Genomic DNA, 27,474 nt, shown 5'->3' on the forward strand with positions numbered 1-27,474 from the left:
CAATTGGTAAATGCACCTAGGGTACACGTTGTAATTTAGAGAGAGAACAGCCAGGCTGTGGGTCTGATTGGCAGGCCCACAGCCAGAGAAAGTCGTAAACCAGTGAAACAAAAGCAAAAAATCTGGGTGATCATAGGATTGCAGACCCTACTCTCCTACAGCTAGCACCGCCCCTGACAGGAAACCCTTTGTCCAAGCCTCCCTCGCTGGAAGGACTCCCAGCAGCAGGAGGTCAGACTTGTGTCTGTGGTGGCAGCATCCATTTTGTGATGCTGAGGCTTGAGTTAACTTTAACCGGGGTTCACAGTTACACACATGTCGTGTCCCTCTAGAAGGGTGGAATGTTAACCCCGTCACCAGAATTGGCGAGGGGTTAGTATTCCAATTTGTATGACACCTTACTCGATATGTTTTGATAAAGCGATACCAGAGTTAGCATATAACCGCGAGGATTATAATGCACTTAAGAGTATATGGTACGCGTTATCATGGAACAGCTATTAGGACTTGGTTCCGCAAGCTGCAAACGGGCTCAGCTCATGCCAGAGCACCATCTCACACGATTCCACGCACTCTGCCTTCAGGATTGTCAAGGCCTGCCATAGGAGTGACTGATAGGAATACGGGTGTCCATTTTAGGGTTAGATATAGGTATACTATATCTAAAGCAAGGGGTGATTACACCACCTTGCCCCAGCTGTCGTGCAGCCAGTTGTGTCAGATTTAGATGGCCAGCCAGGGGTGGCATAATACATGCTGCAGCCCCTGGTAGGCCCTGGGTACACCTATGCCCCGAGTTACAGGGTCTGATAAGGTGGCCCAGTACCAATTGGTAAATGCACCTAAGGTACATGTGTCAATTTAGTGAGAGAACAGCAAGGCTGTGGGTCTGATTAGCAGGCCCACAGCCAGAGAAGTCGTAAACCAGTGAAGCAAAAAGCAAAAACCTGGGGTGATCATAGGATTGCAGACCCTACTCTCCTACAGAAACTTGCAATATCCACCGGAGGTGAATCCCCGGGCTCTACCGGAGGGGAAGGCTTCTGAATTTGGTAGTCGCCCCACTCAGCCATGTGGGTGGCGGCGTCATCATCATCATCGCGGACTTCTCCATCTTCCCGTTCTGGAATGACATCATCATCATCAACCGGGTACACTGTAGTTTGCATCTTCACTGACGTCTGAACCTGTGGTGAAGGCGTTGGTGGCAAAGGTGGCGGAACAGGGACTGGAGCCACCGCAGCCGCAGGCACATGAGGCATAGTCGTACCCTGCGGAAAAGGCGGGAAACGCCGGTTGTAGTCATCCAACATATGAGCGACCACGGTTGGAACTAGTAAAGAGCGTTCTTCTGCGTGAGAATACTGGTCGTCGTCATCATCATCATCACCGTAATCCTGGCACTTAATAATCAAATCCGAAGGACTGCGTGCCACTCTGAAGGAATCACCCAGATCATTGTCAGAGTCAGAATCCCGCTCAGAGCCCGTGGCGAACATGGGCGAGGGAGGCTCCAGATCTGGAATGGATAGTTGGTCAACTGGCCGTTGACGACGATGGTGCAAGGGGTCGGCGGTGGAAGAGCCAGGCCCAGTCGAAGACCAGGGCACCAAAGGCAATGAGGGAAACGATGAAGGAACCACCGTCGACTGTGTCGTCGACGACGACGCTGGCAGAGGCGTCGAGAAAGTTGTTGCAGAAAGTTCCACCGTCGACGGAGCCGCCGTCGACAGAACCATCGTAGACGGTAAGGTAGTCGACGAAGTCGTCGGCGATGATGACGCCACCGTCAACGAAGCCGTCGCCGACGGGACCGACGACGAAGATTTCCTGTGAGCTTTCGCCGACGGTGACTTTGCTGACGACGAAGCAGATTTTTTCATCGACGACGAGGCAATAGGTATCGTCGATGAGACTGTCTTGAAGCTAAGCGATACCTTAGTCGACATGGAAGACGTCGACGACGATCCGGAGGCTGATGTCGTAGTCACTGTCGCTGTTGACGATCCGGAGACAGCTGATCTCGGCGTTGGGACAATCGTCGACACTCCCGTCGACGATGAAACATGTTTGGGAGCGGAAACATGATGGGAGGCAGCAGAAGATGCCTGAGAGCCAGGTCTCGTGGGCGTAGAGGTAGTAGGAGGTGGTGAACACACCGCAGGAGCCACAGACAGGGAACGTTTCTTCTCCTTTTTAGAAAAGGCGAAGGCATTGTGAGAAGTTGGCCTGATATATGATGTTCACTAGTTCTGGTGATCACCTTGTATCAGTCCAAACAACCCTTATGGTGATTGGTTGTAAGTCAACCTTATAGACCAGCTATACTAGTAGTGTGGACAAAAGCAGTCTTTTAGGCTAAACTCTTTATGGCATGTGAAGCCAGCTGTTTTACCACATATAACCTTTGAATACCAAATGAAAAGGACACCACACAGGTAGTTATGAAAATAAACAGTTATTTATTATCTAACATACACCTCTGAACTCTTTATGTAGTCAGAGGGCTAAGCACATGACAAACTCTTAGGAAAAATACGTTTAAGTTGCACGATTTACAATGGTGCCCTAGGAGCACGGCAAACCATATACTAAATAAATGGAATGCGAAAGTCAATTAAAGGAATGGAGCTGTCCAGAGGTTGTAGGATCGCTGGGACCACGCTATACTAACTTGAGGTAAGTAATAGGAGGCCCACAGAGCGCTTGTGCAGAGTGTGAACTCACACGCGAGATGCGTACAGTACAGTTTAAAGAAAAGGTGAGTACGGATGTTCTTGACTAGATAGGACTGAAACGACAATGGAACTGGACACTAGGATAGTCAAGCTACCCTTGAGCACCGAAATGCTCGTGTTACCTCACCCACAGGCTGCGGGTGCATAGGTGCGAAGTCGTGTCGGGTTTCCGCGTCGAAGTCTATGGAGCCTTGAAGAAAGATGCTGCAGGCGACCAGGAGGAAGATGTCCGGTGCAATCCAAGGGTGGATTGGTGAAGAGAGGAACCTGGAAGCAGAGGGGACAATGTTCAAAGTCACTAGCCAGTGACTGGAGTGGAACCAGGAGTGGAACCAGATGTCGTCGTCGCGATCAGGTGAAGGTGGACGCTTGTCTCTGCAGCCACGTGGACCAGGTGGTGTCTTCGACGACCAGGATGGAGGCACGAGCTGTCCCACGCAGGCTCTCGCTGTCGGCGGTGTCGTCTCCGGATTCGGGTTCAACAGGCCTTGGCAAAGGCAACCCACGCGGTGAGTGGAAACGGCGACTAGAGTGGACCAGGAGGGTCCGGGGTGCTCCTCTTTTGGAAGGGAGCATGGGCCAGTCTGGAGCAACCAGACCAGCAGCAAAGTTGTCGGTGTTCGTCGTCTAGGAGGTCACTAGCCAGCCGGCAAGTGACCAGACAACGCGTCGAGCAGCAACCAGGCAGAAGGGCCCCACACAGATCTCGTGAATGCTGGACGGCTGATCTTCGATGCAGGAGCTGCTCGGGGTCGGTCCCTCCTAAGTCCCCAAAGCACTTGGACGGGGAGCCCTCGGAAGTCGTGCTGGAGCAAAGTGCTGCTTCTTTCAAGATGGCCAGTCCCACGTGTCTCGTCGCACCCATGGGTCTCAGCTCGGCTGCAGATGTGGGTTGAGGTCGGAGAGGTCTGGGAATCCGGGTCTCATCGGGCTCTGAAGTCTGGATCCTTTGCAGGAAGACGACAAAGGGAAGTCGCGGTACGCTGATGGTGCCTGCAGATGCAGGGTGGACACTCCTTGCCCACAAGGGAGATTCCTTCTGTCTTCTGTGGAGCAGAACGTCAAGGTCCAGAGTTTCATCTTGTAAAGTTGATCAGGATAACCTAATTTGGAATGGGACCAGCTACTACTTTTATCCGGCTAAAGGGGGCTGCACTACCACTAGGTCCGTCCTCTGGGTGGGACCAGGAAGGGGGGTGGTTACACCCCCTTTCCTTTGTCCGGTCCTGCGCCAGCTCTGGGGCTGGGGTGCCCCAGGAACTGGTTTGGACCGGCATATGCACAGGGACACCTTGTGTGCCCCAGGCATGTCTCATTCCTTTCAGCCCTGTCCTACCTAATACACAAAATCCTGTCTGGGGTGATGCTAGCACCTCCCAAGGCAGGAAACCCTTTGTCTAAGCCTCCCTCGCTGGAAGGACTCCCAGCAGCAGGAGGTCAGACTTGTGTCTGTGGTGGCAGCATCCATTTTGTGATGCTGAGGCTCGAGTTAACTTTATCCGGGGTTCACAGTTACACCCATGTCGTGTCCCTCTAGAAGGGTGGAATGCTAACTCCGTCGCCAGAATTGGCGAGGGGTTAGTATTCCAATTCGTATGACACCTTAATCGACATGTTTTGATAATGCGATACCAAAGTTTAGCAAATAACCGCGAGGATTATAATGCACTTAAGAGTATATGGTACGCGTTATCATGGAACAGCTATTAGGACTTGGTTCCACAATCTGCTCAGCTCAGGCCAGAGCACCATCTCACATAATTCCAAGCACTCTGCCTTCAGGATTGATAAGGCCTGCCATAGGAGTGACTGATAGGAATATATGTGTCCATTTTAGGGTTAGATATAGAGATACTATATCTAAAGCAAAGGGTGATTACACCACCTTGCCCCAGCTGTCGGGCAGCCAGTTGTGTCAGATTTGGATGGCCAGCCAGGGGTGGCATAATACATGCTGCAGCCCCTGGTAGGCCCTGAGTACACCTATGCTCTGGATACCTAAGGTATGCTATACAGGGACTGATAAGGTGGCCCAGTACCAATTGGTAAATGCACCTAGGGTACATGCTTGTCAATTTAGAGAGAGAACAGCTAGGCTGTGGGTCTGATTAGCAGGCCCACAACCAGGGAACGTCGTAAACCAGTGAAGCAAAAAGCAAAAATCGGGGGTGACCATAGGATTGCAGACCCCACTCTCCTACAGGCATATCCTGCACACTACTACGCTTGGAGGCTGCTTTAGAAGGTCCAGACTGCAAACTTTCTGCATCTGACAGTGCTGAATCCTTATCCTTAAGAAGCTGGAGCCAAATGAGGAGACGGCCTTCTCTGTCCTTAAGGGTCTTTGTAGGGAAAGTCCTGCAAAACCTGCAGTTACCAACCTCATGGTCGGGATAAAGACAATAAATGCACTTCTTGTGGGGGTCCTCAGAGTAAAGACGAAATTTCCCACAAGTGAGCAAGGTCTAAATAAAGACTTCTTACTTGAAGACATGCTGAGAAGACTGGAAACTTGAAGTTGAGAAAACTGAGCAGAGCTCAGGGAGACTCCCTTCACACCACGTGCAGTAGAAAATCTGAGGGTCTGAGCTCTGAGGAGAAGGTTCTGGAAGGGTGCTGGCGCCTGATTGGCTGTAGTTTGGACTAACATAATGACAGGATTATGTTACAGGTGTTTTTTCTCTCTATCATGTATTCCTATGTAGGAATTGTTTTTGAGTCTTTATTATGTATTTCGACTATTATTTCATGTGTTATGTATTTAACTACATATGTTATTGGTATGTTATTGCTATTTTATTTACCGTGGGACTCCCACTTCGACGACGGGGAATATTCAAGCATGTGAATCTATGAAAGACACCCTAATACTAGAGAAAATACATTAGTCAATTGGGGACCTTCGGAGATAAAATTGATAATTCTTTACAACATTATTATAAATTATGAGGGTGTGGCAACCTTTAACTATTGTACGTTCAGACAAGATAACTCCGGAGGCTTTTTCAAAATTCCTATCTGCCATTAACAGATGTCGGTCTATATGTTTTGAATCTGAAAGATAGTTACCCAGAAAAATGAAATTTGTTCTAACCTGGAAATAATTGTTTAGACGAGGAAAATAAATTCTATGATTTGGAAATTACTCACCGGCTTGCCAGTTTCTTTGCCGTGCCTCATCATAAATCTGGCGTAGCACAAGGAAATCGATAACATCAGGCATATCATGATATCTGGAAAGAAGCTTAATAATTATCAAACCGTTCAAGTGCAATGAAGGGAAAAATCTAATCAACACACTAAGCCGAGTCAGGCATTTCTCTTGTGAAAATAATACTCAAAGCATACTTACTTTAAGGAAAAAGATGTATCCAAAAGTTTTCCAGTGACATGGTCTAGCAAGGAAACCTTCAGGCAACAAAGCGTAGGTGGGCCAACTTCATATTTCATGCCGACTATTTTGACTATTTCTTGATCCTAGAAAAGAAAATACATAGGAAAGACATTAACAAAATAAATACAAGTAACATTTGTATAAATCCCTTAATTACCTAAGTGCTAAAGCAAACTGCAGTATTGTTGCTCTGAAATAAGTATATTCCCACAAATATTCTGTACATTTTTAAGGCTGGTGTGCACTGTTTTTTTACACTCATTTTCACTTGCAGTAAGTTGTGAGAGTCCCTAATGATTGTTAGGGCCAGTTAACAATAAAAGACCATATCTGCTAATTACTTCTGTGTTGTGTGAGTTTTGTAGGGCGAAAGGTTGTTTTTGCATGTCATTGTATCTGCTACATACTCAACTGGATGCAATAATAATAGAATTTTCATTAATGGCACTGAATCGTTTAACCTCTTCAATGCTAATGAGAAGGGTAACTCGTCATGATGCACTGGTTGAGCTGTGCTGATGACAAGGATAACTCGTCATGCAGAATGGCAATCACCAAATGTCAGCACAGGAGCATCCAAGGTGCTAAAGGGGAAAACTCTACTTGATCCGCTCAAAAGATGCTTTTTTGTTTTTCTACATGAAATAGAAAATACCTATCAAAGGGCATTTGCAGAAGTCACGCCTGGACATTGCAGAGAAGCTCAATGCACACATCAAAGAATGAAGTGATCAGCTTCATCTGCTAAAAATGGAAGATTGTGCTCCAAGACAAATGGATATTGCAAGGAAGGGGAAACCACAAGTGTTGTATCAAGCCCCAACTGCAGGGATAGATAGCAACCTCCATGCCATCCTGCGCCAGATCAATTAAGAAATCACACATGTGACTTCTCTCTAGCAATATGATCATTTGCCAGTGAGGATACCACATCAGGACAAGAAGCAGCAATGAAAAGAGAGGTCAAGAGGATGTAGAAGAGAAGATGCGTAAAGAAGAGGGGGAGGGTTAAAGGAGGGATGTCGAGAGAGACTAGCGGAAGATTGTGTATACAGGAAAGACAGATGAGGAGGAAAAGATTTCAGGTGGAGATAGAAGGTCAGACAATATAGTCAATTGTAGTTGCTGGTTGAGTAGTGACCACAAACAATGTGAATTTTGTGAACGTAGGTGCACAAAATTGCAACTATACGTCCTGTATCAATCTTTGTTTCTTCAAAGATTTTTGTAAAATGCATTCTACAAAGGAAGAGCACATTGAACAAAGAAGCTTGTGAGGTATTGGGGTAGGGGCAGTGGGCTGCAAGATAAGGAAACTAGTACAGTATGCTGGAGGAATGAGAAGGACTTCTATCCCCTAAAATGGATTTGGTTGGTTGGTGTAGGAAGGATTCCCCATCTCGTCTGTTATAAGCATAAGCTTTCGCCTAGCATAAATAAAAACTCTCGAGTTGCTGTATAGCAATCTGGGACATTTGGCAACACCATCTGAAACCAAGATACATCCTGATATTTAGTTGGCTGCATAAAGGACATCTATGGCAAATGGGCTTGTGAATACTAGCAAAGGCCAATTAAGCCCTTCCACAGGGACTGAGGACATTTTGAAAGTGTGAGAATATAAATGAGCTTGATCTGGTTGACTCAAGCTCCCCTTCTTTGCCTCCAGAGTGAGATGCTCCCCCACGGCATTCTGCACAACAATGCTTAACGAGATTCACTATAGGAAAGACCTTCCTGAATGCTGCCTCGCTGAAGTATTCAGAATACATTTTACTCTCTGGGAGCTTTGCTGTTCTTAATGAGCAAAGGGGCGACGCAGTGCCCGATGTGGAGATGAGCTGACCCATAACTTCAAAGGCACTCATACAGAAGGCCAAGACAACCATTTCAAGCATGTTGCCTCAGTAGACTAAGTTGTTGAGGAAAACTGTTACTGAACAAGTTACTTTCCTTAGGTAACACCTTATCTGTTAGAGACTATCTAACCACAGATTCCCTACCTTGGAATTATACCCAGGCGTCAGACTAGACTCAAACTTTTTCTAGAGCAGTGCCCTTGCAGGAAGTTGGGGGAGTCCTGCTGCTCCACATGGTGTCGTCTGCACCAGAAGTGCTGTGGCCAGTTTTTCTTTTGAGAATTTCCAGGCCAGGAGTGCGGAGCCACAAAGAAAACTGACCACCGGAGTGGAAAACCAGGGCCCTGAAAAGGGAACAGCCCTGTTGAGCAGAGAAGATGGGTGAGTCTGTAAGGAATATGCGATTAGAGTCTACCAGATAAGGCATTACCAAAGGTAAGTAACTTGTTCTTCTGATAGAGACTTAAAGCTGCATATTCATTACCTTGGAATAAACACCCAAGCAATACCTTCCGCGAGGTGGGTCTGCAAAACAGATTCACACTAAAAATTCCTGCAGGACTGAACGTGCCAAGTGCCTGTTCAGACGAACTGGACTGTCAAGGCAGTAATGCTTCACAAATGTGTGTAGAGAAACCCACGTTGCTGCCTGGCAGATATCCAGGACCGGAACTCCGCATGCTAATGCAGTGGTTGCGATACAACTGCATACCAGCTGCATTAAGCGATACCAAAGAGGATGATGGACGGAGTGCTTGAGCAAATCAAACACTCACCCCCAGTCAACTGATCTGGGTTTAATCCATCATCATTCTTTAGCTCACTCCACCACCCCAGTTCAGACATGACCATATGCAAATCAGTCTGATGATGGATTAAACCCGGATCAGTTGACTGGGGGTGAGTGTTTGATTTGCTCTAACGCTCCGTCTATCATCCTCTTTGGTATCGCTTAATGCAGTGGTTGCAGCTTTAGCTCTGGTGGAATAAGCAGGCAAACAAACAGGGGCCTGAGTCTAGGCCAATGCGTAAGAGATCTTAATGCAGTGCACAATCCATCAGGAGATGGTCTGCTTATGCATTGCCTTTACCTTCTTCACTCCAACATACCACAAAGAGTTGGTCATCCACCCGGAACTCTGGTGCGGTGAAGCTACAATGGCAACAGACTTTTTGGGTCTAGTTGTTGAAGTCGCTCCGCTTCCTTAGAGGGATGTGGTGGAGCATAAATGCACAAGTTACTACTTGTGTAACAATATATCTGTAAGAGACATTAGTTTGTGATAGATTCCTTACTTTATCCCCCGGCCTCAGACTGGATCCGGAAAGTTTTTTGCCAGCAGTAGCCCTGCACGTCAGTAGGTGGCGTTGTGCGGCTCCGCATCCGTCGCTGGCGTCGCAAGCGCAGAGATGACGTCACGGACTACTTAGGCGCCCCCCATGCACACTGACGTCTAGGTGGGCACCATGTCACAAACTTGTTCCATCTGCAGGCGTATACCATTTTAGTGGAGGGACGCCTGGCTGCAAGAATGACATCACAGAATTCGGGAGGAAGATCGAAAGCTGTCAACTGTCGCGGCTCATTCTCCATGCATGGAGGTGGAGGCTGGGCAGATTCGGGTGGAGGACCGTCCCCTGCTGCTGCGACAGAAGATCCTCCCGAAGAGGCAGTCGGATCGGGGGATCGATCGCCATGTTGAGTAGCTCAGGATACCAGTATCTTCGTGCCCAATCCAGAGCCACAACGATGACTTGGGACCGGTAGCGCCGAATCTTCTTCAGCACTCTGGCCAAAAGTGGTATAGGCAGTAAGGCGTATAGTAGACTGCAATCCCACTCGCGACGAAAAGCGTTGCCTAGCGAGTGCCGCCTTGGAGATTCCAATGCGCAGAACTGATGACATTGAGCAGTCTCTTCGTGGCGAAAATATCTAACCAAGGCTCTCTCCACTGCAGAAAGAGACCTTGGGCCACGTCCGAGTTCAGACGCCATTCGTGATCCATCAAAAATCGGTGGCTGAGTTTGTCCACCCTGGCGTTCGGAGAACCTGCCAGGTGTTGAACCACCAAGGTAATGCCTTGATGTTCCAGCCATGTCCAGAGGCGCAGAGCCTCCCGACATAGGGTCCACGACCCCACCCCGCCCTGTTTGTTGCAATACCACATGGTGGTGGTATTGCCCATTAACACCTGCACTACACTTCCACGGACACAGGGAAGGAATGCCTCAGTGCAAGTCGGATCACCCTAAGCTCCAAAAGATTGATATGGAGCGGGGATTCCGCCGGAGACCAGAGGCCTCTGATCTCCGCCTCTCCCAAGTGGCCTCCCCATCCCAGGAGGGACGCATCCGTCACCACTGTGTGCTCCGGTTGGGGAAGGGAGAGAGATATGCCATCAACCCAATCGCGATTCAGGAGCCACCACTGCTATTGATGTGCAGTGCCCACCGAGATCTGGACGTGATCAGACAGGTTGCCCTGATGCTGTGCCCACTGAAACTTAAGGTCCCACTCCAGAGCCCGCATATGCCATCTGGCAGGTTGTACTAGCAGGATGCAGGAGGCCATCAGGCCCAGGAATCCGAGGGTCATCCTGACTGAAACCCAGGATAGCGCCTGAAAGATCGGAATCATAGCCTGAATATGCCAGACCCGCTGTTCGGGAGGATAAACCCGAAACTGCGTTGAGTCTAGAACCGCTATGATGAAGGGGAGTTTCTGAGAGGGACTCATGTGCGACTTTAGCACGTTGATGGAGAACCCCAGAAAATGCAGGAGGTCCGCCGTAGTCTGAAGGTGGGTGACGACTGCCTAAGGCTAGCCCGCCTTCAACAACCAGTCATCGAGGTAGGGGAAGACTGAAACCCCTAACCTGCGCAGATGAGCTGCGACCACCGCCATCACTTTCGTGAACACCCGTGGGGCGCTGGTAAGGCCGAAGGGGAGCACGGTAAACTGAAAGTGCTCGTAACCTACAGTGAACCGCAGGTAGCGTCGGTGGGCCGGCAGGACGGGGATGTGAAAATAAGCACCCTGCAAGTCCAACGCTACCATCCAGTCTCCCGGGTCCAGGGCATCTAAGACCTGAGCCAGTGTCAGCATCTTGAACTTCTCCTTCCAGAGGAAGCAGTTGACATTCCGCAGGTCCAAGATAGGGCGTAGGCCCCCTTTGCCCTTCTTGGGAACCAGAAAGTGATGGGAGTAGCAACCACACCCTACTTCTGGCCCAGGAACGCACTCTATGGCCCCCGTGGCCAAGAGGGCTGTAACTTCCTTGCGCAGAAGTTGCAAGTGATCCCCCGACAAGCGGTGGTAATGCGGTGACATGGCTGGAGGGGTTGCCTCAAAGGGGAGGGAGTAGTCCCTTCAGATGATTTGCAGCACCCACCCACCCGATGTGATGGAGCGCCAGTGGAGGAGGTGATGGTGAACCCTGCCCCCCACTTGCGTCGAATGGGCCTCAAAAAGCTCAGACTAGGAGGGCTTTGAGGCAGATGCTGCGGGGGTGGATGTTGACTGGCCTCGCCGTTGTCCCCGGGCACCGCCACGGCGGTTACCACGTCCGCCACCGCGCTGGATGTTAGTCTGCGGCCCGTGGCTGGCAGGACGTGAAGGAGCGCCCCTTCCTTGGCCACGAAAGGAGCGAAAGGCAGCAGTTTGTTGGAGCGGGCCGACAGGCCCAAGAACTTGGCCGTAGCCCTGGAGTCCTTAAAGCGCTCAAGCGCACTGTCTGCCTTGTCGCCAAAGAGGATACGGCCATCAAACAGCATGTCTATAAGGGTGTTTTGGACATCAGCCGAAAAGTTGGCGGACATCAGCCAGGCGTGGCGACGAACCGCCACCTTCGTTGCCATTGCTCTGCCAAGCGAATCAGTTGTATTATGTCCACACCGGATGGAATACCGTGCCGCATCTCGACCCTCCGCAAGTGCTTGAGCGAGTTTAGTCCGGGCCTCCTCCGGACATTGTGGCAGCAAGTCCGCGACCGTGTCCAACAGAGAGTGGGTATAACGGGCCAAGAGGCGCGCAGTGTTAACTGACCGCAACCCCAAACTCAGTGAGAACATCTTTTTACCATACTGTTCGTACCTCTTGGATTCCCGATCGGGGGGGAGCCGTCGAGAATGCGGTCTGGGAGTTAGAGGCCTGTGTGACCAGGATCTCTGGAGTGGGGTGGGTGGACAGGAAGCAAGGGTCTCCCGGAGCCGGGAGGAATCGTCTGGCCACGTTCCTATCTACAGGGGCACCTGTAGCGGGCCATGACCCAGTGTCCAGAAGAACGTCAGACAAGGCCTCATTAAACGCCAATAGAGGCTCCTAAGAGCTTGCTTGCGGTTTAAGGACCTCAGTGAGGAGGTTAGTCCTCACGGCCACGTTGGGGAGTTCAAGGGATAAGGCCTTGGCCGCCCGCGTCAACACCACACTATAGGCAGCCCCCTCCTCCGTAGCCACGGTAGGAGGGGAGACAAAACCAGTGTCTGGCGAAGTGTCCAAACCACTGGCATCCCCTAGCTCACCTGCCAAGTAGTGATAAGACTGGCACTCACGTGCCAGAGGGTCCTCAGACCCCTCCCAATCCGCCTCGCCACCCATCTCCTGGTACTCAGGTTCAAATGATGGGGCTGGATCATAGAAGAAAAAGTCTTCTCTCAATGTCGAATGCGGCATAGAGCGGCGCCGCTTTGGTGTCGGAACCGGGTCGAGGGGGGGACCGGGGTTCGACGACGTCCGGGTATGGCGTCTGGGGCGACACCCAAGGGGCCGGCGCTGGCGAGGTCATAAGGTCGACCGGCGACGCCCCGGATCAGGAACCGGATCAAGCGGGGCCCTGCGGCGTCGGGACCTAAGTTGCCGATGGCGCCGGGGCCGAAGCACCCCACGGCGCTGGGCCGAAGCACCCGGCCCGCTTGGGCTCCCAGAAGGGACCGCAGGCCCGAAGGCGCTGCAGAACGACGGAGGAGTGAGCGACCTCATGGCCGTGAGGAAGGCATCGATCTCCTCCGGCGTCGCGTTCTCCCCAGGGACCGGCGGGTATGGAGCAGGCCGCGATGCCTGAGGCTCCAGCGGAGCCGCGTGGGCGGTGTCGCCCGAACCCCCGGCCACGTTGCGCGAGCGTCGGGGGGAGTCAGAAGAGCGATGTTGCTTCTTCGACTTCTTGTGCCTCCTACCGGAGGACTTGGAGCCCGAGGAGTGGTGATGACTCTCCGAGCTGTGATGACTCCGGCCCCGCGACCGGTCCCTCGACCTCCGTCCGGACCGGGACCTCGAACGGCGCAGGGCCGACTGCCGGAGCTTGAGGCGCTTGAGGGACCGCTCCCGCCTAGCCTTCGACGTCAAGGCCCGGCAGTCGGGGCACGACTTGTCATCGTGGTCGGGCCCCAGGCAATGTAGACACCGGCGATGGGGGTCGGTAACCTACATCAGTTCGCTGCAGTCGACGCAGGGTTTGAACCCGGACATCCCTACCAGCACCGTCTGAGTCATTCGACTTCAAAGAAAGATCAAAAATGATCGAAAAAGTTTAGTCAAAAATTGACGGATCAGCGCTTGCTGGCGCGGAAAAAAGAAGAACTGACGTCAGCGCGCGAGGGCGTCGTCTAAGTACTCCGGCGACGTCATCCTGGCGCCAACAACGCAGACGACGGACGCGGAGCCGCGACAACGCGCAAGGGTACTGCTATGCAAAACTTTCCGGATCTAGTCTGACGCCTGGGGATATTCTAAGGTAAGGAATCTAATACTAACCTGTTTCTTTCAGATGCATCTTTCATCATTGTCAGATCTGGTAGGGGAAGAGAGAGGGGTCTACCGCTGACCCAATTGTTGTTTGTTAACCACCACTGCAGAACCCCAAGATCTGGATCATGTTGGAGACATTCCTTTGATTTTTAGCTTCACGTCCCATTATAAAGGCTGCATATGTCAGCAGGCATGTGTAACAACCAGAATGCAGGTGGCCATGAGCGCAAGCAGCCTCAAAGTCAGTCTCACTAAAAGCCAGGAAATTGGATGAATATTCCTGAATCACCGTTGGAGAGGATAAGCCCGAAACTGCACCATGTCCAGAACAGCTCAGATCAAAGGGGCATATGAGAGGGAGTCAACTGTGACTTCGGCACATTAAAAGTGAACTACAGAGAGGGCAGGGGGGGTCTGCCATAGTGTGAATGTGGAAGACGACAGCCTGGGACAGGCCCCTTCAACAGCAAGTCTTCAAGATAAGGGTAGACAGGCACCCCTGATCTCAGCAGATGAGCTGCAAACACCGCCATCAACTTGGTGAACACCGGAAGGTCACTGGTATGGCCAAAAAGAAGCACGGTAAACTGAAAGTGCTTGTGGCCCACCATGAACCGCAGGTAATGCCTGTGGGCAGGCGAGACGTGAATGTGGAAGTATGTGTACTGCAAGTCCAAGGCTAGCAATTAGTCTCCCGGGTTGAGGGCAGATAGGATTTGAATGAATGAATGATAAATGACATTTTTATACCGCGCAAACTTAGCCCCAAGGGGCATCAAGGCACAATACAAACAAACATAAAAGTCCAAACTACCAGATAACTATAACCAAGAGGCCACTGGGAGAGCAAAACCTAATATACTTGGGAGAAAAGCCAGGTTTTCAGAAGTTTTTTTAAAGATTGCTAAGGAAGATTGACTGGTGAGCTCCAGGGGGAGGGAGTTCCAGAGTTTGGGAGCCAAGGTGGAAAAGGCTCTGCCTCCCCATCTTACCTTTGCAAACCTAGGAACCACAAGCCTATTCTTCGATGATGATCGAAGAGTTCTACAGGGGGTGTATGCACACAAAAGAGACCTAATACCTTCTGATCCTGAGCCATGAATAGCACCATGGGCCAGACAAAGAATTTTGAAGGAGATCCTAGATGTAATTGGAAGCCAGTGAAGGTCCCTTCTGGCCATTGTTGCAGAAACTCGCCTAGGAAGGCTTAAGACCAACCTGGCTCCCGCATTCTGTACCATTTGGAGGCGGTAGATGGAACCTTTAATAATGCCGCCATAAAGGGCATTACAATAATCTAGCCTCGATAGTACTAAGCCAGCTGTTGCTTGTTTCCGGGCTGCCAAGGACAGGTAGGGGGCAATTTTCTTTAGTATTCAAATAATGCCACAACAGGTTGACACTGTCCTATTTACCTGAGAATCGAAAGATAAAGCAGGGTCAATTTGTACGCCAAGGTTCTTAGCAATAGAAGTGGGGGTAGGACAGTCTCCCAGGGACGGTGGCCACCAGTCCTTCAACCAAAGATCTTGGCTCCCTCCAAAGACCATAATTTCGGTCTTTTCGCCTTTTAATTTTAAGAAATTACACGCCATCCATTGGGAGACTGCCTCTGTAGGAGAGTGGGGTCTGCAATCCTATGGTCACCCCGAATTTTTGCTTTTTGCTTCACTGGTTTACGACTTTCCCTGGCTGTGGGCCTGCTAATCAGACCCACAGCCTAGCTGTTCTCTCTCTAAATTGACTCACATGTACCTTAGGTGCATCTACCAATTGGTACTTGTACTGGGCCACCTTATAAGTCCCTGTACAGAATACCTTAGGTATCCAGGGGCATAGGTGTACCCAGGGCCTACCAGGGGCTGCAGCATGTATTATGCCACCCCTGGCTGGCCATCCAAATCTGACACAACTGGCTGCACGACAGCTGGGGCAAGGTAGTGTAATCACCCTTTGCTTTAGATATAGTATTCCTATATCTAACCCTAAAATGGACACATGTATTCCTATCAGTCACTCCTATGGCAGGCCTTAACAATCCTGAAGGCAGAGTGCTTGGAATTATGTGAGATGGTGCTCTGGCATGAGCTGAGCCGTTTGCAGCTTGCAGAACCAAGTCCTAATGGCTGTTCCATGATAACGCGTACCATATACTCTTAAGTGCATTTTAATCCTCGCGGTTATTTGCTAACTTTGGTATTGCCTTATCAAAACATGTCGAGTAAGGTGTCATACAAATTGGAATACTAACCCCTCGCCAATTCTGGTGACGGGGTTAGCATTCCACCCTTCTAGAGGGATACGACATGTATGTAACTGTGAACCCCGGTTAAAGTTAACTCGAGCCTCAGCATCACAAAATGGATGCTGCCACCACAGACACAAGTCTGACCTCCTGCTGCTGGGAGTCCTTCCAACGAGGAAAGCTCGGACAAAGGGTTTCCTGTCGGGGGCGGTGCTAGCAACATCCCAGACAGGGTTTTGTGTATCCCAGGTAGGCAGGGCTGTGAGGAAGGTGACTGCAAGTGGCACCCCGGTGCTCACTGTGCATATGCCGGCTCAAACCAGTTCCAGGGGCACCCCAGCCCCTGAGCCCGGGAAAGTCCGGACAAAGGAGAGGGGTGTAACCACCCCCCTCCTGGTCCCACCCATGGGCAGGACCTAGTCGCGTGCCAGCCCCTTTTCTTAGAATAAAGGTGGGAGCGGGCCCCCTTCCCAAATTAGATAATCTTGAATCTTGAACTACTTTCCACCAAAGGAACTCTTGACATTCTCTGAAGACTCCCCCTTGTGGCTAAGGAGTAGCCACCCTGCACCCGCAGGCACCACCTAAGCATCGCGGTTTGCTGCACGTCCATCCTCCGGATCAAGACTGACCAGCTCGACGAGACCCGGATTCCCTGGCATCTCTGACCTCAGTGTTAGTCAGAAAGAAATTCCCCTTGGGTTAGGTAGCAATAGTACAAAAATACTTTCAAAAACCATTTCCGCCACACAAATATAACATGGAAGCAATGTAGACAGATGAGACCAACAGTATATATGAAAACAATCTAAAAATCTATTTAAATTATAAAAACAATTTATTAGGGATCCATTACATTAGATAAAAACAGAATAAGAAATTGGGAAACACACAAAGACGGTACAATAATCAACCCTTATTGGCTTCAGAATCTGTTCACACCATCCACATCTGGACATACCAGGTATATATAGAGAACAATGCTCCCTGTTACAGAAACAGAGTATTGTGTCAATACAATTTTGATGCCTGTAATATGTAGGATGTCTGCCTGTAACAAATGACTGTTACATATCTAGGATGTTGGCCCAAAACAATTACTCTAAAAAATGATTTTCTTTCATTAACGTCTTTTTTTTTTTTTTTTTTTTTTTTTTTTAAATAACCAAAAATGCTCAGCTAGTTAAAATATAACAATTCCTTCCGCTAATCAGGTTAAGAAGACGCCTGGCTAATTAGTAAAACAACTCGCTGTATAAATAAATCGCTGTATTAGTTTTGGCAGAACTATGTCTAATGTTTAAAAGAACAACAACAACTCAGAAGAAATAAACGCTATCAGCACGGGTAGTCTTTTCTCCCGTTTTACCATTTCCGCATTTCGTCATCAACAATCACCCGCGCAAATGCCGGGTATTTAAAATCGCGTTTCTGTCCATAACATCGCTAGCCGTGAAGACGTACAGAAACACGCAGGACGTCCGTAACTACAGCGCCTAAGGTAAATGCACTGAATTGTGGCTTTAGACGGGATTGCGTTAGCGATTTTCGCATACGCCTTTAACGGGTTTATCCTCCTTCTTTATTATAACGTGCAGGGCTCACAGAGAGGCTTCCTTGCACAGCTGGGAATAATTGGATAATTTTCTCCGAACCCATGTTGACATCGACCCTGTAAGAGCCTGACAAAAGAGACTAAGGAAGGTAATTGCTATCTATGTGGGCTTTAAACGTTAGCGTTTTAAGCAACACGCTTGTAAAATATGTATCTGCCCCTTTTCTTGTTAAAATATGCAGGGCTCACAGAGAGGCTTCCTACGTACAGCGGGTATCACTGGACCATATCTCCTGAACCCATGATGTAACAGAGTATATAAAAGCCTGACTAATAAGAGAAAAGCGGCATTTGAACACTTGTCTACTGCGTGCTCAAGCACTAGCTTTTTAATTAACTGTAAGTATGCTTCAACAAAAAAAATTTAGCATAGGAAATGTCTTCTATCGCAGAGCTATCAGCTAGTAATGGCATGTTATTATGTATTTTCACAGCTACCAGCCAGTTAGCTGGAGCATTCGACGAATGAAAATAGATGTATTTACGCTTCACACCTCCCAAAAACATTTTTTATTGTGAGTATTTGACAATAATTGAGACTAACTGTCTGCCTAAATAAATGGATAGAATCTCCTTAATAATACCGTGATAGTAATACTCGGTAAGCTTGTAACTTAAGCTTCCTCTGCTTTTTATAAACGTTCTTTTCATACATTTACTTCCTTCTATGCTTGACTACAGCATTTATAACAGATATATGCTGAGATATTTGTCCATCTCTTAAACGAATGGGCTTAGGAAAATAGCTGAGACAACTGATTGTATCTCGACTATATAGACTGACGTAAATAATTAATTTACTCTCTTAATTTCTATGCAGGTAAGTACTTAATCAATAATAACTCAGATCGGATGAAAAAAGACAGAGTCCGTGGTGTTAGAGTTTCTAAGGGTTTTATTCCTCATAAAGGAATGGTCGTGACCAAGATATCGGATTCTGAACACCACAGGGGTGTCAGAAGGGATAGATGAGCGCGCTACAGTTTATTAACAATACATAGCTTATATACTTAATTCACATCATAAGTAATAGTGCAAGAGGCGTAACAGCTGAGAGAAGACAAGATAACAGTATACACGTGGTACTAGTACGTAATCAAGAGGCGTGAACTAGGCGTGAACTGGAGGTGTGTGCTAGAAACGTCACTGATAGGTGACGCAAGTGGGTGGCACCAAGGGGTGGTGCTAACAGAATTGTTGCAATGTCAGCAAAAATCGGAAGCTTGGATGCGCGCGCAGCTGTATGACGTGTGATTGAAGGGGTGCAGGGGACTTGACATTTACACTGACGGAAAGAGACAGAAGTCTGGCATGTCAGATCAACTTGTACTTCTATCATATCTGATATCTGATGTTTAGGAACCATACTATCTGGGCGGAAAGGTCTCTAGGGCAGAAGCTATTCTATGCTAACTGTGGATGCGTGTATAAGCGCCTAAGTGTCTGCATGAGAAGCGTGGGGGCATGAGGCCTTCCATGGGAGCATGGTAACAGAGGCTATGAATTACTTGCACTGAGACAGGTCGGCCCTTTGGCTCTGCAGCTGGGGAGGATGTTTACTGAAGCTAGTAGGCAGGAATGCATTCTCGAGGGGCGGAACAGATAACTCGAAGGTTATAGTCAGTCTTGGCAGAAAGCAGGCTGAGCTGAGCGCGAGGGGCCGCGCTGGAAGTAAGTCAGAGTTCACGGGTACAGAGGTAGCCTGGGCAGAGGCTGTCGGAGTCAGGAGCCAAAAGAGGCTCGATGGCAGAAATTCAGGGCCTACTCTGTTGAGCAGGAAAACATGTAAAGCACACTACAAAAAGACGGTGGCATAGCATACTTAGGAACGGGCTATATAATCCATTCAGGGTGGATCTGAAAGAGGACAAGTTAACGTTGGACGCAAATGTATTTGCGTCTTCATAGCTGACACAGGAGGGAAGTTACATGCACTTTAGGCTGGTACATGGAGTCGGTGGGGTACGCGCTAGGGAACATAACATGACCAAAAATTTATATTTCCTCAAGACATACATAAGCCTAGTTCATTGTAAACCCCAAGCTATGATACGAGAGGGCCAACCATCAATATATTCATTTCTTCCAAATAGGTGTCCCTCTATATATACGAGTTCGCTGAATACATACCTTGAGCTGACAACAGGGAGGCTGAACACCCCCTACTATATCTATTAGACCGACCTAGTGTCTGAGGTAGGTGATGTACCATTGAGCAATTTCCGTGCTACCTCAATCATATTAAGCAGTGGTCATTTTAATATACCAATACTCATGGAAAATTAAATGTTCCTGAAATCTTCCTGAAATCTTCCTAAAGGTTAGGAAATGTGCATTTCTATGTCCTTAAATGATGAGACTATTACCAAAAACGGCATATTATTATTGCCAAATTATGCATATTTATATGAGCGTGTTTTATGTATTATGTGTTCTTGTTTGGAAGCAATGTGTACATATGTGTGTTAGCATAGTGGATTGGAAACATCACGGTTTTTTAAGAAAATGCCAATTGATGTTTATATTGTAAATGGATCCTCCATTTCTAGCAAGCAAGCCTAAGATTGGTTTTTATTTAATTTCAGAATTTATTTGGGAAACGTTATTACTGTCCTGATGAAGGCGGATTAATATGAATACTCCGCCGAAACGCGTCGACGCCTAAGGAGTGAATCTGGGAAAACAAACCAAGGAGGAATTCAAAACTGTGTCTTTCTATTTGAGTTCTATCCTTTTTCCCTGTAGACTCCTTTTTATTTGAATGTGGTTTTTATTGATTATTGTACCGTCTTTGTGTGTTTCCCAATTTCTTATTCTGTTTTTATCTAATGTAATGGATCCCTAATAAATTGTTTTTATAATTTAAATAGATTTTTAGATTGTTTTCATATATACTGTTGGTCTCATCTGTCTACATTGCTTCCATGTTATATTTGTGTGGCGGAAATGGTTGTTTGAAAGTATTTTTGTACTATTGCTACCTAACCCAAGGGAAATTTCTTTCTGACTAACGTCGATTGTGGAACCCCATCCCTTTGGTTTCGGGGTCCCTCTCTCTTTTATTAGAGATCTCTGACCTCAACCTGCATCATCAGCCCAGCTGAGATTCGTGGGTGTGACGAGACCTGAGGGACCGGCCATCTTCAAAACCTGCACGACGCTTAACCAGCACGACCGCCGAGGGAACGTCGAGTGAGTGCACTGGGGTTTGAGAAGCCCCAACCCAGAGCAGCTCCAGCAACGGAGTCCAGCCCCCCAGCATCCACGAGATCTGCGTGGGGCCCTTCTGCTCTCTACTGCTTGCCACGTTGTCCGGTCACTTGCCCGTTGGCTAGTGGCCCTCCTGACGACGTACCACGACGTTTTCACCGCTGGTCTGGTTGCTCCAGACTGGCCCTTGCTCCCTTCCAATAGAGGAGCACCCCGGACCCTCCTGGTCCACTCCAGACGCCATCTTGACTCCACCGCGTGGGCTTGCCTTTGCCAAGGCTTGTTGCTCCAATCCTGGTTCCAGCATCGCCGACAGCAGACACCCTCGTGGGACAGCTCGCACCTCCAGCCTGGTCGCCGACAACGCCTTCTTGCCCGTGTGACTGCAGAGTCCAGCGTCGCCCACTCACCTGATCGCGGTGACCTCATTCGGTGCCATCCTGGTGCCCACACAATCACTGGCTAGTGATTAAGAACTGAGTCCCCTCTGCTTTCAGGTCGTCTCCATCACAGATCCAGGCTTGGATCACACCGAACATCTTCACTGGTCGCCTGCCAGCAACTTCTTCTTTCAAGCTCCATAGACTACAACAAGGATTCCCAACGTCTTTTGAACCCTATGCAGCCGCAGCCCCTGGGCTAGGTAACTTGAGCATTTCGGTGCTCCAACGCAGGTTCACTATCCAAGTGTCCAAATCCTTTTTCGTTTTAAGTCTATCTAGTCGGATTCGTCCGGAAACAGTAACTTTAGAAATACTAGCCTCCATAGACTTTGTCCCGCATCCCGCGTGAGAGTGCACACTCTGCAACCGATCTCCCTAGGCCTCCTGCTCCTAACCTTAGGGTTCAGTAGTGTAGTCCTAGCGATCCTTACGCCTCTGGATCATGTTACTTACCTGCTAGTATTTCGCATTCCACTTTTAGTGTATATGGTTTTTCGTGCCCCTCGGGCATTTGTGTAAATTGTGCAACTTGAAGTATTTTCGTAAGAGTTTTGTATTGTGCTTAGCTCCCTGACTCAAAGAGTTCAGGGTAGACTTGTTATTAATAAATATCCTTTATTTTTATAACAACTTGTGTGGTGTCCTTTCACTTGGTGTTCAAGGGGTATATGTGATGGTAAAACAGCTGGCTTAACACGCCCTCTAGAGTTTAGCCTAAAGTATGCTTTTGTCCACGCTATTAGGATAGCTGGTCTATAAGGTTGACTTACAACCAATCATCAATAAGGGGCGTTTGGTATGATACACAGTGATCACTAGAATAGTGAGCACTATATCAGGCCAACTTCTCACAGCCTCCATACAAGCTCTAAACTTGGAGGCAGTCTCACAGGCTGGCTGGGTAATGGATACCAAGATCTGAGTGTCATCGGCATACGATAGCACATCCAGGCCAAAGGATCTTACCACCTTTGCTAGTGGGGTAACATAGATGTTAAATAATAGAGGGCTCAATGAGGAGCCCTGGGGAACCCCACATTGCACCTTTTGGGAGTCGGAGAGGAAGTTGCACATTTTAACTCTCTGCTCCCTGTGATGGAGAAAGGAGGAGAGTAAACTAAGGGCAGAGCCCCCTAATCCGATGTCCTTGAGCCTGGAGATCAATATTGACAGGGACAAGGTGTCAAATGCTGCTGTGAGATCTAATAACACAAGCAGCGAGGGGTGTCCCCTGTCAACCTCAGATCGGATTTTATTAGTCACCACAGTGAGAGCAGACTCAGTGCTGTGAGCTGATCGAAAGCCATGCTGGGAGCTATCTAGCATGTTGGAGTTTTCAATGAAAGAAGACAGATTTTGGTTTATATAAGATTCCAGAATCTTGGCTGGGGCCGGGAGCAAGGAGATGGGGCGGTAATTCTTCAGGATTCCTGGATCTAGGGAGGGTTTTTAAAGCAAAGGCCTAACAATGGCGGGCTTCCACGGGGAGGAAAAGATACCCTCTCTGATCGCCAGGTTCATAACCTCCAATAGAGGGGGAAGCACAGACCCTCTGCATGTTTCCAAGATTTTTAATGGGCATGGGTCCAGAGGCGAGCAGGACTTGGTAGCATCAAGTAAAAGATTGAGATCTTCTAGAGATAACAGGGGGAAGCATGTGAGCGACGGTTTAAACAGAGCATCGGTCTTTTCATTAATAGCAGGAGTTGCCTACTACTGCCTTAGCATTTAGCTCTTGATTGCTGATATCTACAGTGCTCTTGAAATCAGCAATCTTATTGTGGAAGAAGCTCGCTATGTTGTCACAAAGTTCCTGGGTTTCTATGGTGGGTCTAGGTGCCGAAAGAGAATCGATAATGTTGAAAAGGTCTCTAGGAGATTTTAAAGAGGTCATCAAATTAGTGAAATAGTGCCTTTTTTCTTCCATTATCGCCTTCTTATAGTCTCTAAGAAGAGATTTATGCAGGGCTTTCCCCCGTGAGTCAGGATGAGCAGTCCAGGACCTTTCTTGTTTCCGGCATTTCAGACGCATAGCTTTTAAACGGTCTGAAAACCAGGGTTGAGAAGGGCTCTTACGGGCTGAGTAATATCGTTTAACCGGAGCAAGAGAATCTATGGTACTGGCTAGGACATTTGAGAGTTCAAAGGCAGCCCTATTTGGATCCCCCGAGGAAGGGCACCTAAGATCATTCATAAAAGGTGACAGGGTGTTATCATTTATTGCTTTGTAATTCCTTCTGGTGGACCATACGCTACTCTTCGGTTTAATACCTAGGTTGAAATTTACTTTAAAGTGAAAGGGAACTGCCAGATGGTCGGCCAAGAGAGGGGAATAGGGGTGCCAGTTATAAGTCTAGCGTCATTTGAAAAAATGCCATCCAACCTATGGGCGGCCAGGTGTGTGGGGCCGTTGACCAGTTGGTCTAGTCCACATGCAGCTAGGCCATCTACAAGTGCTAGCGTATCCTTAGAATCTGTGGCCTCCAAATAAAAACTGAAATCGCCCAGAATAGTAAATTGGGGCCTAAAAGTACAGTGCCTCAAATGTATCTGAGGGCAGAGAGAGAGGCTTGGTACAACAAGTGAAGGTATCTCTAAACAAAATTCCCAGCCCACCACCCCTGCGCCCTGTCCTATCCAATCTGGACAGGGAATAACCCTCAGGAACTGCCTCCACAAGATCTGGGCCAGAGGTTTCAGAGCCCCAAGTTTCAGTAATAAAAACCCAAGGGGGTTTATTTTGGGAGACAAAATCATTAAATGCAACATTGTTTCGCACCAGGGACCTAGCATTTAAAAGCAGGCCCGCCTCACTAAAGGAATTAAGAACGGGCAACTGGTTTCCAAGTATAACAGGATTTTTGTGACGAGGGTAACAAGGGCGTCTAGATCTTAGAGCCCCCTTACAACAGTGGATATTAACCAGATCGTCAGGAAGTGAGATAAAATGGCACGGTTTGAGCACCGGTCTGAGTGCCAGAAGTGTGGAGTAGGAGTACAAGTCACAATTTCCATGGAGGGGGAAGCGAGGTCCAGCCCGTCTGGCCCCTGGCGCGTCCTCGGCGCGGACGGGCGCAGACGGGCTTAACTTAGGCGCACATTGGCTGGGCGCGTCCGCTGAGCGCGGAGAAAGTTGCCCCTCTTATGTAAGGCCGCTTCACGAGCCTGGCGTCCCACCTGACCAGGATTCGACCAATGAGCTCGGGGAGCAGCTGTTCGCCTACGCGCCCTTCACACTAGCGGGAACACCCGTGGTGGACCGGGACACACGGCAAATGAAGTAACAGATGGCTAGGTAAGAAGCCTAATGTGCATAGAGTGTAGAAACACAATATTTTAAAAATGCGGCGAAAAAGTTTTAAATGAAATTTCTAAGATTACACAAAATCATGAGCAGTCATAAGCACGATTAGCACTACACATGCAATCCCAAGCGCATATTAATCATGTACTGGGAGTAAGGACTTGAGCAGGCGTAATGATTCTGAATTACACCTTATTCAGTAAGAAATTGAGAGGGCGCAGGTCTAGGACAGGACGAAGGCTTCCATCCTTTTTGAGCACCAGAAAGTAGCAGGAATAACCAAAACAACCTACTTCTGACATCCGCACCCTCTCTTTGGCTCCCTTGGCCAAGAGACCAGTCATTTGCTGGCAGGGCAAGGAGAAATGGTTCTCAGTCAGCTTGTCGTAATTGGGTGGCATAGGGGCAGTAACGAATGTGAGGGAGTAGCCCCTTCAGACAATCTGAAGAACCCAGCGGTCTGATGTTCTACACCTCCAGTGGAACAGGTGGTGGCGTATCTTGACTCCCGCTGGATGCCTATAATAATTAAAGGGTAAACTAAAGGGGTTTGAAGGATGCAGCTGCCGGGGTAGTGGTGGACTGGCCAGAACTCTGGCTGGCCGACTCACGGGGTTTGTGGGTACCGCATCCTTCGCCACGCAGAGGCTGGAAAGTATGCACAGCGAGGTTGCTGGGTGGGTAAAAGCCTCTGCCATAGCCACAAAAGAACCAAAAGGCGGACTGGTGTTAGCAAGAGGGCCATGCAAAGGACCAAGGACTTGCCTGTAGATCTTTAATCCTTGAAGCACTCCAGTGCAAAGTCCGCCTGGTCTCTTGAAAAGCCAGTTATCCTCACCCAGGTGTGGCGTCGCAAGGCCAGTAAGAAACCGCTCTGTCCAGCATGTCAGTAGTGCCCAGCCCACATCGGATTGTGAACGTCACTGCGTCTATCCCAAATGTGATAGCTTAGGAAAGTACAGCCCGGGTCTCCTCCGGGACCACAGACAGTACCTGCCCAACCGACGCCCATAGCGCATGTGTAGAAAAATAGAATCTTCTTTCATGGTTACCCACACTTTGTTCTGGTGTTATTCTGTTTTATGACTAGTCTGACTGGGAACATGCTAATCAGGGCCACAGTCACTGTGCTTTTTTCTTAAATTTGACAGTGGTAAGTACTTTGGTACCTTCCTAATTGGCCACTGGTGTACCCTTCTAAGTCCCGAGTATATGGTACGGAGGTGCCCGGGGCATAGGTACACCAGTGGTCTCCCCTGTGCTGAAGCATGTATTTTGCCACCCAGGGGAGTCCACTTAAACTGTGACTAAAGGCCTGCCATAGCAGCCTGTGTGCGTTGGTGCTTGCACCTCGCACAGAAGCTATAGGTTTCTATATATATCTGAGGTCACTACACTTAAAACCTATAAGTCAACCCTTAGGCAGGCTCTTTAGTCCTGAGGGCAGGGTAAGTGCACTCAGCCATTTAATTTTTAGAGTGGACATCAAGTCAATTACGAGAAGTCCTGCACCAAACCTGTCATGTTAGGTATCAAGCAAGTTGGAATCCTACCCAAACACTGATTCCAGTATTGGATGTAGGATACCATGTAATGGGGGACTACCCTTGGGTGCCTCCCTGTATTTACTGTACCGGCCTTTCCGGGTCTAACAGCAAGGTGGTGCTGCTGCTCACCACAGACACGTTTCTGCCAACCTGCTGCTGAGCTGAGCTCAAGCAAGGGAAGACAAAACAATAGGTTTCCTGTCGCACAGGGAGGTGTGACCACCTCCCAGACAGGACTTAGTGTATTGGGCTGGACTGGGGGCACTTGTCAGTGCCACCAGACTGCTTTCAAGGGCACCTTTGGTGCCCTACTTACATACTCCAGTTTGAGCCAGTTCAGAGAACCCTTGTCTCCCGCTCTGGCATGAAACTAAACAAAGGACATGGAGGAAACCTCCCCTCTGTCCAGCCTATCCTCTGGGAGGGACCCCTGAATTGTTGCAGCCCTTTCCTTAGGGTACTTAAGTGCTCAACGGTGAGTGACTCTTCAGATTCATCGTGGGACAAGATTTAGGCCCACATGCATCAAAGTGATTTGCATTCGCAAACGGTGCGAATCGCAAAATTCGGCTGTTTGCGAGTGCAAATCTTTGTTTTGGAATGCATTAACCTTTTTGGCTTTTTCGCAATTTAAGAAATCGCAATTTATTTGCGATTTCTTAAATTGTGATTGCATTTAAGAAATCGCAATTTCGCGATTTCTTAAATGCAATGCATCATCTGAAAAAATTTGCGAATTTGCAGATTAGAAGTGTTAAATTAGCATGAAGTCAACCTTCATGGTAATTTTAGAAAAGTTTCAAAAATGCACAAAAGTGCATTTTTGACACTTTCATTTTACACTCAGACATGCCCTTGGGCATGTATGTGTGAAAAATGGACTGTATGTTACATTTTAGGGGTGCAGGGGGGGGGTCCTTTGGACCCCACCCTGCAGCCTAGAAATTGCATTCTCATTTTGCGATTCCTTAATTGCGAATCGCAAAATGAGAATGCCTTCCCATTGATTCCTATGGGCCTTTAGGCCCATAGGAATCAATGTAAAGGGATTCTTTATTTGCGATTCGCAAAATTGGAAAGCGCAAATAAGGAAAAATAAGAAATCGCAAAAATATGTGCATTTTTTCATGCATAGGTATTTGCGATTTCTAAATTGCGATTCCTTAATTTTCGCAATTTAGGAATCGCAAATACCAACAATGATGCATGTGGGCCTTAAACTATAAACCACTTTGACTTTGATCACCTGGGCACCTGGACTTCGCCTGTAACTGAGACTGCACTAAGTAAGACTCCTGCTGCTAATGGTCTCGCTGTTCTGCAAGTTTTCTTTGCCATCTGTGCCTGGCTTCTTCCAGGTTCGTGGTCAGGCCTGT

The 27,474-nt window shown here is 48.4% G+C and overlaps 1 protein-coding gene across 1 annotated transcript in view; it reads right to left on the reverse strand.

The window, feature by feature from the left end:
• BRWD1 (bromodomain and WD repeat domain containing 1) overlaps window positions 1-27,474 on the reverse strand; it is a 2,503,800-nt gene that overhangs the window by 1,249,732 nt on the left and 1,226,594 nt on the right. The window contains exons 26-27 of the mRNA XM_086935423.1: window positions 6,091-6,215; window positions 5,889-5,971 (exon numbers count right to left, since the gene is read on the reverse strand). Of these exons, the coding sequence (XP_086791549.1) occupies window positions 5,889-5,971; window positions 6,091-6,215 (208 nt within the window). The remainder of the gene's footprint in view (window positions 1-5,888; window positions 5,972-6,090; window positions 6,216-27,474) is intronic.

This window comes from Lissotriton vulgaris, chromosome 8, assembly GCF_964263255.1.
Source record: "Lissotriton vulgaris chromosome 8, aLisVul1.2, whole genome shotgun sequence".
Lineage (NCBI taxonomy): Eukaryota > Metazoa > Chordata > Amphibia > Caudata > Salamandridae > Lissotriton > Lissotriton vulgaris.